At 37.1% G+C, this 18,912-nt stretch overlaps 1 protein-coding gene across 2 annotated transcripts in view; it reads left to right on the top strand.

The window, feature by feature from the left end:
• Positions 1–18,912, top strand: part of GPC5 (glypican 5) — a 1,510,050-nt gene that overhangs the window by 782,863 nt on the left and 708,275 nt on the right. Inside the window, exon 8 of one of the 2 annotated variants that reach the window (XM_043477855.1) lies at positions 16,835–16,866. The exons of the other annotated variant lie outside the window; for it this stretch is intronic. Within the exon in view, the coding sequence (XP_043333790.1) occupies positions 16,835–16,854 (20 nt within the window). The 3' untranslated portion in view covers positions 16,855–16,866. Of the gene's footprint in view, positions 1–16,834; positions 16,867–18,912 lie in introns of those variants that run through there. 2 annotated transcript variants of the gene reach the window in all.

The raw sequence follows: 18,912 nt of genomic DNA, 5'->3' as shown, positions 1-18,912 counted from the left end.
TTATTCAGTAGAATTTTCTGGAAGTATAGATAACCTTATATTATTGTGTGTCATAATATTAGCAAAATATTTATATATTCACCTGTGTTTCCAGATTTAATGACCACCCTGTATCTCTCTGTATGTTTGTGCTAAGCAGTTTCAGTCCTGTCCGACTCTTTGCGGCCCTTTGGACTATAGTCCACCAGGCTCCTCTGTCCATGGGATTCTCCAGGCAAGATTACTGAAGTGGGTTGCCACGCCCTCCTCCAGGGGATCTTCCCAACCCAGGGATCAAACCCATGTCTCTTATGTCTCCTGCATTGGCAGGCAGGTTCTTTACTACTATGGCCACCTGGAAAGCCCCATCTCTATCCATATATGTCTACAAATATATAAAAGCATCTAATATAGGACTTGACATATAAGTGGAGCTCAACATGTTTTGTTCCTTTCTGATTCTAGATTTGAAATTTAGGAGAGGTTCTAAAAAACTTGATGAGTGTTTTGCATAAGAGGGTGTGACAGTATGATGTATACATGCTGTAGTCAAGTATAAAGTGCTGGATCTAAATCTGTAGAGCCATCGCTGGCTTGTACCCTTTAGAAACCTCGACTGAACTCTTGGTACAAAGGCCACTAGATGGGGCTTGTGCGCTTAGTACTTTATAGTTTAGCAAAACATACTTTTAGTTTTTTTCAACCTCACAAATAGTTCTCTTTAAACTATGTTGGTCGGTATTAGCTGTAACATCATAAACAATTCTCATAGAAATCTTTTTTATATTAACAAGTGTACAACATAACTGTTGCACTTGCAAACATGTAAGATTCCTCAAAGCAAAGCAAACAAATCTCTTTGCCATCACGCCTATTTATCTCTTTAGAGGCCAAATGCACAAATTACCAACCTAATGTTCTTTTCAAAGCCGTGTCTCATCGTATTATGAATCTCACATATTGGGCCTTGGAAGCACCAGTTTTCTGATTCAGTGAGTCTGGGGTGGAAACTAAGTTCACATTTCCAACCAGTGCTTTGTTATGCTGATGCTCCTGATCCAGGCTATCAAACTTCAAGAACCTCTGTTGTGTGCAAAGGCTCTCTGTGGATAAAATGTGTTGATCTGGCTTGCCTGTCTCAAGACTGCTTCTTTCCACCCTGCAGTATTCATCTCTCTATGCCCTGAAACCTGAACAAGGACCGGAAACAAAGAGGGCCCTTTGCATTGTATTTATGATCCTCACCACTGGGCACACAGCTCACAGCCCTAGATAGGATTCAGTTTCTTCACCAGTCTAAGAGGTAGTGTTTTTTATATTTGAGCAACCAATAGCTAGTAGTCAGTTTTTAATTAAATGATGAGTGTTACCCAAGACACCAAAACTTTGGATTCTGATTTTCCTTTGGCTCATAGACTTTTGGATTTCCGTCTTTCCATTTTTCTCTGTCTTGCAACCCACTGACATCAGGACTTTCCCTTTTAACCTCCCCCCGGATGCTGAGACCTAGGCCCAGTGGTCCTCTCTCTTCCCAGTCTCAGTCCCTGGTTTACTGATTTCCTGCAAACATTTATGCACAATTTTACTTCTACTTTGCTGGAGATTTAGCTATGTACTATTTTTTTAAAATATATATATATCAATATCTATAAGTAGTTTCCTCATCTGTTCATTTCTGACTTACTCATTCATTCATCAGTTATTAGCTACTTGATGATTCCAGGTGCTGCCTTGTCCAGCCATTATGGCTATAGTGGTAAAAAAGTTAGACATCACCTCCCATCTTTCAAAATCTCCATCATTTTTTTGTTGTTGTTTAATTTGCTCTGTCTTTTGGGGGATACTTCTTGTCACTAGCTTGTTGTTTTCTATCTACCTTCTTGGAGTACAGACTCCTGGCTTAAGATAACCACCATCTTTCCGGCTTTGGAATAGTATCTCAAGCTTCCATCTTTATTTCTTGGTTCTTGACTCCTAATTCAGCATCTGGCTACCTGAGCATCTTCTTCTCACCTGACTTTTATCATCCTAGCTGGGCTTGTGCACTTTTTTTTTTTTTTGTTGGTCAATATAATGATAATACCTTAAAATGCGTGGTGCTTACTTTTTTTGTTAATATAATGATAATACCTTAAAATATGTATTGCTTATTAAAATATATCTTCAATAGTGCTTTAGCATAGTCCCTCTCATTTTATCATTTCAAATGATTAAGGTATCTATAGAAAACATATCTTTCAAATGTTTTACCTTCAAATAATATTTATATTCTTATAAATGCATAAATTACCTAAATCTTGGCCTATTTAAACATTTTTTATCTTTTCTATATTCTGTTATCCTGTGAAACAACTAAACATATTAATAATGGAATGATCTCTCAGGGCATTATTTGTGTTCTCCATTACTAGATTTTATGGAAACTTTCTTGAGTTACCATTTATTTATTTAGATCAGATATGCACAGCCTACGGTCAAACTGATCTTATTCAGCCCAGAAGCTTCTATATTATGCCAGCAAAATCATTTTTATTTCACACTTTCTGTCTGATATTCTTTTCATGATCTCTACATGACAACCATGCATATACACTTGAACTCAGCCTCCTATTTTTTTTTTCATTTATTTTTATTAGTTGGAGGCTAATTACAATATTGTAGTGGTTTTTGCCATACATTGACATGAATCAGCCATGGATTTACATGTATTCCCCATCCCGATCCCCTCCTGCCTCCCTCCCATCCCCACCCTCTGGGTCTTCCCATCACCAGCCCTGAGCACTTGTCTCATGCATCCAACCTGGGCTGGTGATCTGTTCACCCTTGATAGTATACTTGTTTCAATGCTGTTCTCTCAGAAACATCCCACCCCACCTTCTCCCACTAGAGTTCAAAAGTCTGTTCTGTATTTCTGTGTCTCTTTTTCTGTTTTGCATATAGGGTTATCGTTACCATCTTTCTAAATTCCATATATATGTGTTAGTATGCTGTAATGGTTTTATCTTTCTGGCTTACTTCACTCTGTATAATGGGCTCCAGTTTCATCCATCTCATTAGAACTGATTCAAATGAATTCTTTTTAATGGCTGAGTAATATTCCATGGTGTATATGTACCACAGCTTCCTTATCCATTCATCTGCTGATGGGCATCTAGGTTGCTTCCATGTCCTGGCTATTATAAACAGTGCTGCGATGAACATTGGGGTGCACGTGTCTCTTTCAGATCTGGTTTCCTTGGTGTGTATGCCCAGCAGTGGGATTGCTGGTCATATGGCAGTTCTATTTCCAGTTTTTTAAGAAATCTCCACACTGTTCTCCATAGTGGCTGTACTAGTTTGCATTCCCACCAGCAGTGTAAGACAGTTCCCTTTTCTCCACACCCTCTCCAGTATTTATTGCTTGTAGACTTTTGGATAGCAGCCATCCTGACTTCAGCTCCTATTTAAATCAACCCTACCTTAAAAAGACTAGTCACCTCATCATGCATAGAACCATTTAGTTAAATGAATTAAACAAGGCTCAAAAAAATTGGTCTCATACACTAAAACTGCCCTCTGCTCTATTTAAGCATTAAAATTACGTAATGTTTAAACTTAACGAAAGATACCCCAAAAGGCTACATGCAGAAGTCATAAGATGGAGGAAATTGTTGGGAATGGGCATAAAAAGTTCAAACCACCAATACACATTTTTGGAGCTTAGAGCTGCAAGGGTAAGCTATCTGGCACAAAGAATTTAACCAAGACCTTAACCTGATTATATCCCTGATACAAGTTAAGTTCAATTATTCAGCAGGGATGCTGTGAAGTAAGCATATCACGAGTACTGAGGTAATAAAACAATGCTTCAGTGAGCCTAGAGCTGTTGCCACAGGCGCGTCAGAACAGATGGCTCTGCGTTTATTCCAGTCTAGGGATTCAAATTGGCAGGAGTCAAACAAAAATCCTGAAAAGCATGTCAGCAGTTGTGGAAAGGAGTTTTCTTTATGTAAAAAGTTGTTCATAACATTACACTAAAGAACCCGAGGTATCTGCCACTTCAGTTAATTTGCCTACTAGTGTAGTAAACTGTGGCCCTTAATTTATCTATATTATATATTATTTATATTCATATATTTCTGTACACATATGTATTTTACATGTATACATATATATATGCCACAAGTTCAGCAAACATATATACATATATACTAGCAATATAATAATTTATGATATATTAATAATCTATAGTTAACACTTCAGAAATATAGTTAATATATTTTATGCATTATATGTGTATTTATGCCAAATCTTCTTTGAAATATGTTAGTATGTATCAACAGCTGCTAATTCCTGAATTAATATGTGTTAATTTGCGTTTTAAATCTACACTGCTACTAGCATAGAAATTTTCAGGTTTTCTTTCAAAACAAAACTAGCTTATTCTATCTTGAGGAAAGCTTTTCAACCACAGCCCACTTAAATTTTACATTAAGCCTAAAATGTATTTTGGTCAAATGACTCCACTTGTTCATTAACATCTTTTTCTCTTTGCACAATCACTAATTAATAGTTTCTCTGGAAGTTAAATGAAAAACTGATTTGACATTTTTGGGCCAAGATTCTTGAATTAGCCCTAGGATAACACAATAGCTTTTAAATACTCCCCACATTTAAAAAATGTTTCAATAAACAAAAAAAAAGCAAAGAAAGGAGAGATCTTACCTTGGTTTTCTCTGACAGTGAAATTGGACCTGTTTCCAAAATGCTAAGTTCTTGTAACTCTTTTTTATAGGGAAGGCAGCTAATTACAGATGTCTAAAGGGAAGGGTGTTCTCATGGCTTTGCTTTTTGGGGATGTTTATCGACTGTGAATGGAGAAGGCAATGGCACCCCACTCCAGTATTCTTGCCTGGAAAATCCCATGGACAGAGGAGCCTGGTAGGCTGCAGTCCATGGGGTTGCTAAGAGTCAGACATGACTGAGCGACTTCACTTTCACTTTTCACTTTCATGCATTGGAGAAGGAAATGGCAACCCACTCCAGTGTTCTTGCCTGGAGAATCCCAGGGACGGGGGAGCCTGGTGGGCTGCCATCTATGGGGTCGCACAGAGTTGGACATGACTGAAGCGACTTAGCAGCAGCAGCGGCATGGACTGTGAAATTACCCATTGAATGTGTCCTAAGGTTGCGTCTGGCTAGTCTTTTGTTTGACTGATCACCATGATTTCTGTACTCACATTATTAATTAACAATCTAGTCATTAATAATCTAATCACAGGAAACTAAAAGCATCTTTAATTCTCTTTTATCACAGGATTTCCTCATGATTTTTGTAGGATATCTCTGGAGAAGGCAATGGCAACCCACTCCAGTACTCTTGCCTGGAAAACCCCATGGACTGAGAAGCCTGGTAGGCTACAGTCCATGGGGTCACAAAAAGACAGACACGACTTCACTTTCACTTTCACTCACTTTCAAGATAGCTGAAGAATATATTTTTCCTACTATAATGTTATATTGACAAATCTAGCATTTGGGAGAAAAATATTCAGAACCTAGTGTTATTTTTTTCTTTTTCAGATTTATGGTATGCTTTAAAAAATTTGACTCTGATGATTTATGTGATCATAGCATTTATCTTCTGGCCCAGGAAAGATTGAATTCTTTACAGCAAATTAATATCTATACATATTAAATAGATAAATGTTAAAATTTGAAACCTTAAAGTGAAAATGAAAGATTATAAGTGAATTAGTTCAACTTTAGATGATGAAAGATATTATAAGCCTAATTTTAAACAAAATTCTATAAATAGGTTTTAGTACAGATTTCACTGTGAACCAAAAGGAAACTGTGAGGCCTAGATTTGAATCATAAACCAGACTTTTATTGACTCTACAGTATTTCATTTTGGGTGGCATAAGCTGCTGTAACAAATATGCCCAAATGTGTCTCATGTCTCAAACAATTAGAGGTTTATTTTTCGGAGTCCAAGGAGGGTCTCTCTAATTGGCAGTTGACTTTTCTCCATGTTGTGGGTCAGGGGCCCTGCCTGTGATTGAAAACAACAGATTTGGCTGAGAAGGTCCTACTGTGGGGAGTCCTAGGTGGTGTAAGTGGTAAAGAACCTGTCTGCCAGTGCAGGAGATACAAGAGATGCAGGTTTGATCCCTGGGTCAGGAAGATTCCCTGGAGGAGAGCATGGCAACACACTCCAGTATTCTTGCCTGGAGAATCCCATGGACAGAGGAGCCTGGTGGGCCCCATAACGTGGGGTTGCAAAGAGTTGGACGTGACTGAAGCAACTTAGCACATGGACATGATATTGAAATTAGCTTTTTTATCTCATCTCCAACCATTGACCTATGTAACCTTTAAAATTATATTTTGAGACCTGGGAAAATAATAATAAAATGAAAGAAAATGTAAAACCCATTTTATCAATAATTTGAATTCAGTCTTCTCTTTGTGAATAGTGTGTATTTACATATGTAAAGAGCATAAGTAAATTTCTCAAATTTTAACAGTGATTATTTTAGGTATTATGGTTATAAGGGACTTTAATTTTGTTATCATTCACAATGCACAGGTATTGCTTACAGAACAAGGAGGAAAGTACATATAAGACACTGTTTTCCTTCAACTACTAAAATTATATATGAACTGTCTTAAACTCATGACCCGTCTGAACATTAGTTGTCAGAGACATAATTGCATCCCTGTCTGCACAGATAGCCAGGCTGTGTGCTGCTGTTCTTTCCTAAATCTATAATAACTAATTAGCTTTTAAAGTTTTTTGAAGTAAAGCCTGGTTAAGAGAAAAAAATATGATACTATTGAGATGAACTTTAAAAATAAAGTGTTAATAATGAGACTCACAACACATAATTTCTCATTACTGGATTAAAATAAACTCAGACCACGTACAACAGCTTTTCATTTATTCTCGGAAAGTATTTTGTGTTTGGGGAAAATTTGGCTAATGAATAAATTCAATCAAGCAAACAAAAAAAATAAATACAATTTCCCTCTTGATGTGCTAGATAATTAATGTTTTAGAATACATGAATCATTGCTATATCCCATGACAAGTGCTATAAAAGATTTTTTTCTTAAGATAGTGCAGTTTTGCTGAGGTAATTTTTTAAAGTATGTATGTATTCAGGCAGTTCAGTTGCTTAGTCGTGTCTGACTCTTTGCGACCCCATGAACTGCAGCCCGCCAGTCTTGCCTGTCCATCACCAACTCCCAGAGCTTACTCAAACTTATGTCCATTGAGTTAGTGATGCCATACAACCATCTCATCCTCTGTTGTCCCCTTCTCCTCCCACCTTCAATCTCTTCCAGCATCATGGTCTTTTCGAATGAGTCAGTTCTTTGCATCAGGTGGCCAAAGTATTGGAGTTTCAGCTTCATCATCAGCCCTTCCAATGAATATTCAGGACTGATTTCCTTTAGGATTGACTGGTTTGATCTCCTTGCAGTCCACAAATGAATGTATTAAATTTATTTCTGTATATTATGAAGATTTTAGATTTTTTTAGAAGACTTAAAAGAAATTTTTTAATTGAAACCCAAAGAATCAGTTGTCCAGGAAAACACAACTAATAGATGTTCTACTCAGTTGGGAACTCAGCTACCCTTCACTCATTCCAAAGCTTGATGCTTATTATATACTCTATCCCATTGTTTCTTTGAAATGTGAGTTTGTATTAATAGGGTTTAGAGGGGGGCAAAATGGTGAAAATAAACTTGAGATGGGCCTTATCAAGTCAATTGATTAAATTAGAAAAAAAAGGATGCTCTACATAAAGCAAGATGTGTGATAATAACTTGAATGGAGGGGAATAGTGAATAAGGAGATTAAATATATAGGTTAGAAGATTTACGCTGAAAATCAAGGGGTAGAAATAAGGGTGTCAAGTTTTATTTGTGAAAGATGAGGGTATTGAGAGCTAAATTTAGAGAATAAGTTAAGAAACCTGAGGTTTTTCTTCAATACCATAGATATTTAACATATCAGATATTTTGCTGTAGAAAAGGCCAGGAGATGAGTAATCCGAAAGAATAGAGGAATTCAAAGCTAATAACCTGAGTATATTATAGAATTAATTTATAAAGAGGTTGACTTTCCCAATTATAACTTCCTTAGAACTATATTGTAATGATTCTATTCAAACTTTGAGGGCAGTGGAGGACGGTAACTCAGGAATGCACTAATTGCTCAGACCCAAGTTGATAACCTTACTATATTAGTCCAGTGATATAGGTCGGTGATTTTCAAAAGACTGTTTGACATACTCCATTTTAAAAATAATAATTAAAAATTAATCCCACTTGTAAACTGACAAATCAATGTTTTATTAATAAAAAATGAATTACTAAATTCTAAATTTGAGTATTTACTTATAAAGTCATCAGATAGTATAATGAGTCAATTTAAATCAGCACAACATTTTAAAATTAGGAGTAGTACCAATGTTTTATTTAACATATGTTTTTATTAATAAAATAAACAAGTAATTTGAGGGGCTTTGCTGTATTGAAGAAAATTCTGATTGCCATGAACGATAGCAAATGTAAACAATTGAACACCTACCTTTGTAACTTCAACATACTTACCATCAAAATAAAGATGGCAGAAAAAACTATCACTTCAACTGTAGGGTACATCCTTGGAAGTAGCAGTTAATGACTCACCAATGTATACATGTTTATTTCATGATACACATGAGTGTACTTTGTTTTTATTACAATTTTAATGTAGATAAATTTGGTTTATTGAACAGAGTAGAATTGATAGAGTACAAGCAGATACCAACTTTTTCTTGATCACCATTCCCCATTAAACATTCTTTCTGAATGTGTTTTTTTCTCTTAGACTTTCCAGACACATTTAGATAATAAACAATTTTATCTTACTTTATTTTTATTTTACTAAACAAATTTACTTTAGCATTAAAATTCTAGTGCAGCCTAAAAGCAATAATGCCAGGTTAGCTTGGTAATCAAAACTTAATCTCTTACTTACAGTGTAAGCCTCTCCTTTTCCTCCTCTGAGCCTGACCCAACCTTGGTAGGACTAGGAGAATGAGGCCACTCTTTTTCTTCTTAATCCCATCCACCAGCTCTCCCATGCCCTTAGCACATATTCTGGGTCTTCCCAGAGTTGGATCAGAAACCTGAGGATAGGAAGGTCTATCAGCTGGGGCAGTGTTTGCTGGCTCCACAGAACCCATTGCTTAGAGAGTTTTTGTTCTCCATGGAAACTTCCAAACATTTCCAAAGGGAGATTTCTGTCTCCTAACTCAATGGACATTAGTTTGAGCAAGGTCTGTAAGTTGGTGATGGACAGGGAAGCTTGGCATGCTGCAGTCCATGGGGTCCCAAGGAATTGGACACGACTGAGCAACTGAACTGAACTGACCTAAGCATTGCTACTTTCTGTGGGCTGAATATGGCTGTCTTGGCTTCTGATGAGATACCTTATACTTCTGAGGTGTAAGCAAGATCTCTAAGAGAGATCTCTTTTAGGAAGACCCCAAGCCTCCCTTCTGCAGGATCCACATCTAATTTTGAGAAAACAAACACATGCTTTTGCCTTTCACTGTTGTTAAATGCAGTCAGTTTCCAATCGGTCCATGTTACCTTTTCCAGGTAGACTGAATAATCTATTTACTCTAGCTCTGTGTCATCCAACCTGGTAGCCACTAGCTACATGCTGCTGAGCAACTCAAGTGTGTTAAAATGTGTGCTCAGTTATTCAGTCGTGTCTTAACACTTCGTGACCCTAGGGACTCTAGCCCACCAGGCTCCTCTGTCCATGGGGATTCTCCAGGCAAGAATACTGGAGAGGGTTGCCATGCCCTCCTCCAGGGGATCTTCCCAACCCAGGGAACGAATCCAGGTCTCCCTCATTGCAGGCAGATTCTTCACTGTCTGAGCCACCAGGGAAACCCAAGAATACTGGAGTGGATAGCCTTTCCCTTCTGAAGGGGATCTTCCCAACCCAGGAATCGAACTGAGGTCTCCAGCATTGCAGGCAGATTCTTTACCAGCTGAGCTACCAAGGAAACCTCAAAATATTAATCAGTTCAGTTCAGTCACTCAGTAGTGTCAGACTCTTTGCAACCCCATGGACTGCAGCACTCCAGGCTTCCCTGTCCATCACCAACTCACAGAGCTAGCTCAAACTCATATCCATTGAGTCAGTGATACCATCTAACTCTCTTATCCTCTGTTGTCCCCTTCTCCTCCTGACTTCAATCTTTCCCAGCATCAGGATCTTTTCCAATCAGTCAGTTCTTTTGCATCAGATAGCCAAAGTATTGGAGTTTCAGCTTCAGTATCAGTCCTTCCAATGAATATTCAGGATTGATTTCCTTTTGGAATAACAGGTTTGATCTCATTGCTGTCCAAGGGACTCTCAAGAGTCTTCTCCAACACCACAGTTCAAAAGCATCAATTCTTCAGCACTCAGTTTTCTTTATATTCCAACTCTCACATCCATACTTGACCACTGGTAAAACCATAGCTTTGACTAAATGGAATGTTGTTGGCAAAGTAATGTCTCTGCTTTTTTTTTTTTTCTTTTTTTTTTTTTCTTTTTTTTTTATGTCTCTGCTTTTTAACATGCTGTCTAGTTTGGTTATGATTCCCTTGTGGTTCAGCTAGTAAAGAATCCACCTGCAATGCGGGAGACTTGGATTCGATCTATGGGTTGGAAAAATATCCTGGAGAAGGGAAAGGCTAACTCACTCCAGTATTCTGGCCTGGAGAATCCCATGGACTGTAGAGTCCAGGGGTGGCAAAGAGTCAGACATGACTGAGCGACTTTCACTATGTACCATAGGTTGGTCATAGCTTTTCTTCCAAGGAGCAAGCATCTTTTAATTTCATGGCTGTAGTCACCATCTGCAGTGATTTTGGAGCCCAAGAAAATAAAGTCTGTCACTGTTTCCATTGTATGAAGTGATGGGACCTGGTGCCATGATCTTAGTTTTCTGAATGTTAAGCTTTAAGCCAACTTTTTCACTCTCCTCTTTTACCTTCATCAAGACGCTCTTTAGTTCTTCTTCCATTTCTGCCATAAGGGTGGTGTCATATGCATATCTGAGGTTATTGATATTTCTCCCCGCAATCTTGATTTCAACTTGTGCTTCCTCCAGCTCAGCGTTTCTCATGATGTACTCTGCACATAAGTTAAATAAGCAGGCTGACAATATACAGAGCTGATGTACTCCTCTTCCTATTTGGAACCAGTCTGTTATTCCATGCAGAGTTCCAAAGAATAGCAAGGAGAGATAAGGAAGACTTCCTCAGCGATCAAGGCAAAGAAATAGAGGAAAACAATAGAATGGGAAAGACTAGAGGTCTCTTCAAGAAAATTAGAGATAACAAGGGAACATTTCATGCAAAGATGGGCTCAAAAAAGGACAGAAATGGTAGGGACCTAACAGAAGCAGAAGATATTAAGAAGAGGTGGCAAGAAAACACAGAAGAACTGTACAAAAAAGATCTTCAGAACCCAGATGATCACGATGGTGTGATCACTCACCTAGTCAGACATCCTGGAATGTGAAGTCAAGTTGTCCTTAGGAAGCATCACTACAAACAAAGCTAGTGGAGGTGGTGGAGGTGATGGAATTCCAGTTGAGCTATTTCAAATCCTGAAAGATGATGCTGTGAAAGTGCTGCACTCAATATGCCAGCACATTTGGAAAACTCAGCAGTGGCCAAAGGACTGGAAAAGGTCAGTTTTCATTCCAGTCCCAAAGAAAGGCAATCCCAAAGAATGCTCAAACTACTGCACAATAGCACTCATCTCACATGCTAGTAAAGTAATGCTCAAAATTCTCCAAGCAATACATGAACCATGAACTTCCAGATATTCAAGCTGGTTTTAGAAAAGGCGGAGGAACAATTGCACTCATCTCACATGCTAGTAAAGTAATGCTCAAAATTCTCTTCAGCAATACATGAACCATGAACTTCCAGATATTCAAGCTGGTTTTAGAAAAGGCAGAGGAACCAGAGATCAAATTGCCAACATCCGCTGGATCATCATAAAAGCAAGAAATTTCCAGAAAAACATCTATTTCTGCTTTATTGACTACGCCAAAGCCTTCGACTGTGTGGATCACAATAAACTATGGAAAATTCTGAAAGAGATGGGGATACCAGATCACCTGACCTGCCTCTTGAGAAACCTGTATGCAGGTTAGGAAGCGACAGTTAGAACTGGACATGGAAGAACAGACTGGTTCCAAACAGGAAAGAATAATTCTCCAGAACCAAGAACACAGAAATTTTTTTTATTTTTCTATGGGCCATTGAGATTTATCAAAGACCTTTGCAAGTGCAACCCCTTGAGGATCCTAGCTGTTTGGAATATTCTCATTTTCCTCATCCTGCTTCCTCCTCAGACCTAGGGCTGTAGCTTCTGTCTTAGTATTAAAACTGAGCCCTTAAGTAACCAAGAACAATCTTCCACACATATCTTCAACACCCAGAGCAGCCTCAGTGATAGATTAGACATGTGTTGTCCTAAATTTAAATCCCTTTATTAGGAAGCCTAAGGATTATTTTTTTTTTTTGTAAATTCAGTGGTGCATTTAAAATAACTTTTTATTTTATTTTTACTCAATATATCTAGTTATGTTAAATGGGAGAGCTTTGAAGTTGTCTCAGACTATAATATGAGGGTGTCTATGATTTCTAAGATGCCTTCCAATTCTAAAAGTTTGGGTCTCTGTTATTCTTTTCCTGGTAATTAATGTGAAACTGCACACAGTGATTTTAATGCAAGAAAACAAAAGCCACCAGAACTGAACAGAGAATCTTACGAAGTCAAATCTGTTAATGCACCAGGCAAGGGAACATACAACAATGAGGAAATTCACTGAGCAACAACTATTGCTAATCAAGGATTTCTAAATGCTTGGTTGTGTACCCATTGCAAATGCAAGAGATATTGGTGGTTATTACTGCCATCCTCATGGGTCAAACTAGGATGCATCTGGCAGGATCAGGAAGTGACCTGTCTCTCAGCCTTGAAGTTGGCTCTTATAATTTCACCAGTGAAGATACAGTTATTGTTAGAGACCTGCACTCAAGTCACCAGTTTTTTTTTTTCATGTCACTCCAAAAAAAGTTATTTGAGAACAAGCTTTCTGTACTTAAAGTCAGTTCAGTTCAGTTCAGTCGCTCAGTTGTGTCCTACTCTTTGTGACCCAATGGACCACAGCACGCTAGGCCTCCCTGGCCATCACCAACTCCTGAAGTCCACCCAAACTCATGTCCATCAAGTCGGTGATGCCATCCAACCATCTCATCCTCTGTCATCCCCTTTTCCTCCTGCCTTCAATCTTTCCCAGAATCAGGGTCTTTTCCAATGAGTCAGCTATTCGCATCAGATGGCCAAAGTATTGGAGTTTCAGCTTCAGCATCAGTCCTTCCAATGAACACCCAGGACTGATCTCCTTTAGGATGGACTGATTGGATCTCCTTGCAGTCCAAGGGACTCTCAAGAATCTTCTCCAACACCAAAGTTCAAAAGCATCAGTTCTTCAGCACTAAGCTTTCTTCATAGTCCAGCTCTCGCATCCATACATGACCACTGGAAAAACCATAGCCTTGACTAGACAGACCTTTGTTGGCAAAGTAATGTCTCTGCTTTTTAATATGCTGTCTAGGTTGGTCATAACTTTCCTTCCAAGGAGTAAGCGTCTTTTAATTTCATGACTGCAATCACCATCTGCAGTGATTTTGGAGCCCCCCAAAATAAAGAAACATTAATGTGAATTAATTGAATTTTGTTGAATACTTTCAAGCATTCACTTAATAAAGTCAGAGTTAAACACTGTTCTGCTTTAAAAAAAAAGAGTTCATGGTAAATTTGTAATGTAAATGTTGGAAACCTGCAGTAGGACAGAATGAGTTCGTAGGTCTAAACACAGTTGGTTATATCAGATCACATTTTTCATTGGTTGGAAAACAGTTCTTGGTTTGGTGGAGTATCTGGCATGCCAGATTCAAATAACATTCAAGAATCTTATCAGCTTTAGTCAATCAGAACTGGTGAGATAAAACAGAACATTTGATTTTATTATCTCCTTAGTAAGTGAATGGACTTTTTCCCTCCTAAGTTGGTAATGTGTAAAAGTGAATGCAGAATAAACTTGATCTCTACTGTGGCACAGGGTCAGGTGCGTGCTTTTGTACTGTCGCCTCAGTCACGTCCGACTCTGCGCGACACTGTGGACCGTATCCAGCCAGGTTCCTCTGTCCAGGAATCCTCCAGGCAAGAATACTGGGGTGGACTGCCATGCCCTCCTCCAGAGGACCTTCCCAACCCAGGGATCAAACCCACTTTTCTTATAGCTCTTGCACTGGCAGCCGGGTTCTTAGCCACTAGCATCACCTGGGAAGCCCATAGGAAAAGGTAGATCTTACCTTTTCTCCAGCTTGAAATATTAGTATAAATTCTCTGAAAGTTAGTAAGATATATTTTCAGTGTTGTGAACCACTAGAAGCCATGCCTCACTTTTATGAAGAAAGAAAGAAAGAATTAACCTTTTGTTGATAAAGAGCATACTTAGAAAATTTTCAAAAATAAATGCTTAATTTCACCCCAATGATAAGAAATGCATAATTAATATTTTTTTAACCTGCCAAAGATTGGGCTCTTTAGACTTAATTGAGTTCATCAAACTGGCAAATTTTCTGATGACTTCTGTTTAATGAAATACATTTAACTCTACTTAAAAAAGAAACAAAACAAACACAACACAGTATAATTCCAAGGTAACCCCACATTTTGAGTTTTAAATTTTTTCTCTATTGTTATCAATTAGCTTTACCACTGTGTTGTAACCAAATTACGATATGCTGATTGATTACCAATGTAAACAGTTTAATAATAATGATGAGATGCAAATATTATTAGGGTCTTGGTGAACTCTGAAGAAGAATAAAGTAAGCATTGTATTATTTTTATGTCATAATTTAATATTTTTCAGCTCAAAGATACGTGAATTCTGAGTGCTAATAGAGATATGATTAATGAGGAATATTCATCGAGAAAAAGAATGACAATGCTTTGAGCAGTGATGGAATATTAACTTAAGGTTAAATGTAATCAGACACTGCTAAAAAGTTAATGCAAAATACGGGGCTCAAAGGAAGTTATATTTCAAAAAGCCAGCCCCCAACAAAGTTACTTCTGTAGATAGTATAGCCAGAAAATGACCCTTTAGAGAAATCATTCTGGTAGATTTTATAAAATGATTTATTTATAATACAAATTATAATATAATTATAATTTTTATACTTATATAGTTCTTATAATAATAAATACTAATTACTTAGAAACATTATAACTCATTGGAAAAGACCCTGATGCTGGGAAAGATTGGGGGCAGGAGAAGGGGGCAACAGAGGATGAGATGGTTGCATGGCAACATCAAGTCAATGGACATGAGTTTGAGCAACTCTGGGAGATCATGAAGGATAGGGAAGCCTGGCGTCCTGCAGTCCGTGGGGTCTCAAAGAGTCGGACATGACTAAGTGACTGAACAACAAAAACAACTTAGAAAAATTTTATTTTGAATTTTTATATTTTACAGTTTTTGATCATTTTAAGTCAAGAAGTGTGACTATAGGTCCCTAATAAGTGTTTTTACAATCAGCTACAATATATTTGCTAGTAGATAACTGGTTAGAATATTTTTGGCATGGGGATGTAAATGTGAATGTTTAGGAAAGCTTAAGAAAAAAATCTTCAGTCTCTTATGAAGAACAATTTTTCAGATATTCAGTGAAATATTTCTTTATGGAAAACATCAAAATTGGATCAGAGTCCTGGGTTTGAATCCTGATTCATTATTCACTTAGAGTCTTTCACACTTAGAGCTTCAATTCCCTTATCTACAATAAACGGTTTCATTGGTTGTTATGAGGGTCAAGTGAAGTAATGTATGTATAAGCATGTTTCACTGGAAAAATCATTATGCATAAATTATATAAAAATGCGCTTCTGAAACTGTTCACTCAGCATATATGAAAGTCCTCCATGTAATCTGTATTTGCATGCATAAATCACATCCCCCACCAAGATAAAGTAACCATGCACCTTTAAAATAGAATGTAGTAGGCTCTCATTTTTTCAGTAGGTTCATCTTAAAAATTGGGGCTTCCCGGGTGTTTCAGTAATAAAGAATCCACCTGCCAATGGAGGATACACAAGAAATGCAAATTTGATCCCTGAGTTGGGAAGATCGCCTGGAAGAGGAAATGACAACCCACTCTAATATTCTTGACTGGAAAATTCCATGGACAGAGAAGCCTGGCAGGCTACAGTTCATGGGGCCGCAAATAACTGGACACGACTGAGCACACATGCATGCATCTTGAAAGTTATATTCCTTTGCCTACTACTGTTTAAAAAACAAATTACATATTTGTTATATTTTAACATATGAAGTCATTAAGACATTGTGTAATGACAGTGCTTGCTTATTGAAATGAAACTAAAAAATACTTTGACTTTACATCAAATTATATCATTTATGAACTAAATTCAACATGTCATGCCACTATAATGAGGAAAATGTCTAACAATATCGTTTACATACTATTGATACATTTCCAAAATTGGATTCCAACATACCAGGTAACTCTCTAGACAAAATGATGCGATCCCCTTCTCTACCAGAGGGTGTCACTGCACTCCTCATTGATGGCTTTCTGAGGTGCGTGCAGTGGAGAGATTATTCTCCGTCTAGGAAGAAACTGGATTTTAGAACATTTTATTTGAAATAATGAGACGCATGTGATTAATTTCCTAAAGAATAATTTTACTTTTGTCTTTTAGGGGAAAGATGTGCACACTAAGTAAAAATGAACAGCTGTTGAGAATAAAAGGAAAATGCTTCATTTAGAATCTATTAATTTCTATCATCATTGTTCAGTACAATATTCTCAGACTTAATTACTCATGTAAAGAACATTATGACTAAATGTGAAATAAATTCTTCTTCACTCCCCTCAAGATTTTTTTCTCTTTCTAACCACAAATTTTGAGGTTAACTTTTTCTTTATTTACATTTTCACATAGAAATTCCACTTGGGTGCTTAAATCCATTTACTCATAATGTGGAATACCTCATTTGGCACTAGTTTTGTCCTCTGCCCAACCTCAGTGACTTGGAAATAAATAATCAGTCAGTCATTACTGCTGGAAACTCTACTTTGAGAGAAAAGGGCTCTTTAAAATTATTAGTACCATGAATATCAAAAGGCTAGTTCCACTGCCCTCTCTCCCTGGGGACAATTTAGGTAGATTCCATGTAGCTCTAAAGGTATCACTTGCTGATGACAAGAGGAAAGAAAGGAGACTGTACAGACTTATTGACAGTTAAAGAGGCTCAAATTGATTATCTGTAAAGAAATACAATGGGAGGAAGCCACTCTGCTAAAAGCACAGCTTGGAACAACCCTCTATTAATTAGTTGTCAGGGCTGGGACTAGAAATGGCACCTAATGAGAGAAAAACTAAAGGAAAAAGATGAGAAAGAGTAAAAAAGCCTTTCTGTTATGTATGTATGTATTTTGTACCTTTGATTTTCACTAAGTTGTTTCATTCATATTCACTAAGTGCATGGCAATAAATGATGATATAAAATGAAAGCAAAACAGGTAAAAAGACTCATGGACCTCATTGTTTAAAGAAATTATTCAATATTTCATGGAATAGATTTAACAATAAGTAAATGCAACAGTGAATAATTATAGTAGTCATTCCTTTTCTTACATTTCTTTTTCCTAATTATCTGAAGATAATAAAAAAATTCAGCTATGAGTTTAGTTTATTTTTAATTTTGAAAGTAGAGACGACAGTTTTTAGTGGAAGCATTTGGTAATTATGAAATTAGATATCTGTAGGAGAGAACACTGTTCATTAATTTTAGTTGGCTGGGAAATAATAAAAGAACTTTCATTTTAGATTAATTTTATTTTATATAAAGGCATGGGATTGCAGATTACTGAACTTTACAACATATAACTTTATGTTTGTATGATAAGAACACATATTTCTCATTATTACATTTTTAAACTGGAAATAAGTTCATCTGACACTATAATCGTGAAATTTTATTGAGAACTTATTAAAAACATATTGAATATTATGCTCCTGTAGAAGTTTAAAGAATACTATTAATTTTATATCTTCCTACACATTTCTATGTTGAAATAAAAGAATATTTGTCCTATTAAAAAATAACAAAGTTTCCCGGTTTATAATTTAAGATGGAGCCAAAGCAACCTATTTATATTAATTGAAAATACAAATTCTGGACTCAATATCTGGAGTACTATGAAACAATAACTTGCATTTATAAATATATAAATATATTTATATATACCTCCATTTATGTATATAAATGCTACCTCCATTTATATATACAAATGCATTTATAAATACATATATATATTTTTATATATATGTATAGGCTTCCCTGGTAGCTCAGCTGGTTACAAAACCTCCTGCAATGCAGGAGACCCTGATTTGATTCCTGGGTCAGGAATATTCCCTGGAGAAGGGATAGGCTACCCTTTCAAGTATTCTTGCCTGGAAGATTGCATGGACAGAGGAGCCTAGTGGGCGACAGTCCATGGGGTCACAAAGAGTCAGACACGACTGAGTGACTTCACTTTCACGCATTGGAGAAGGAAATGGCAACCCACTCCAGTATTCTTGCCTGGAGAATCCCAGGGATGGGGGAGCCTGGTGGGCTTCCGTCTGTGGGGTCGCATGGAGTCGGACACGACTGAAGCGACTTAGCAGCAGCAGAAGCAGTCATGCAGGCATATTATGTCTAATCTAATTATAAATATTTGCTGAGGTCTTGAAAAGCATTTGAAACATTTTAATATTTGTGATGCTATAGT

The sequence above is a fragment of the Cervus canadensis genome, chromosome 9, assembly GCF_019320065.1.
Source record: "Cervus canadensis isolate Bull #8, Minnesota chromosome 9, ASM1932006v1, whole genome shotgun sequence".
Taxonomy (NCBI): domain Eukaryota; kingdom Metazoa; phylum Chordata; class Mammalia; order Artiodactyla; family Cervidae; genus Cervus; species Cervus canadensis.
This window is presented reverse-complemented; position numbering and strand designations above follow the sequence as displayed.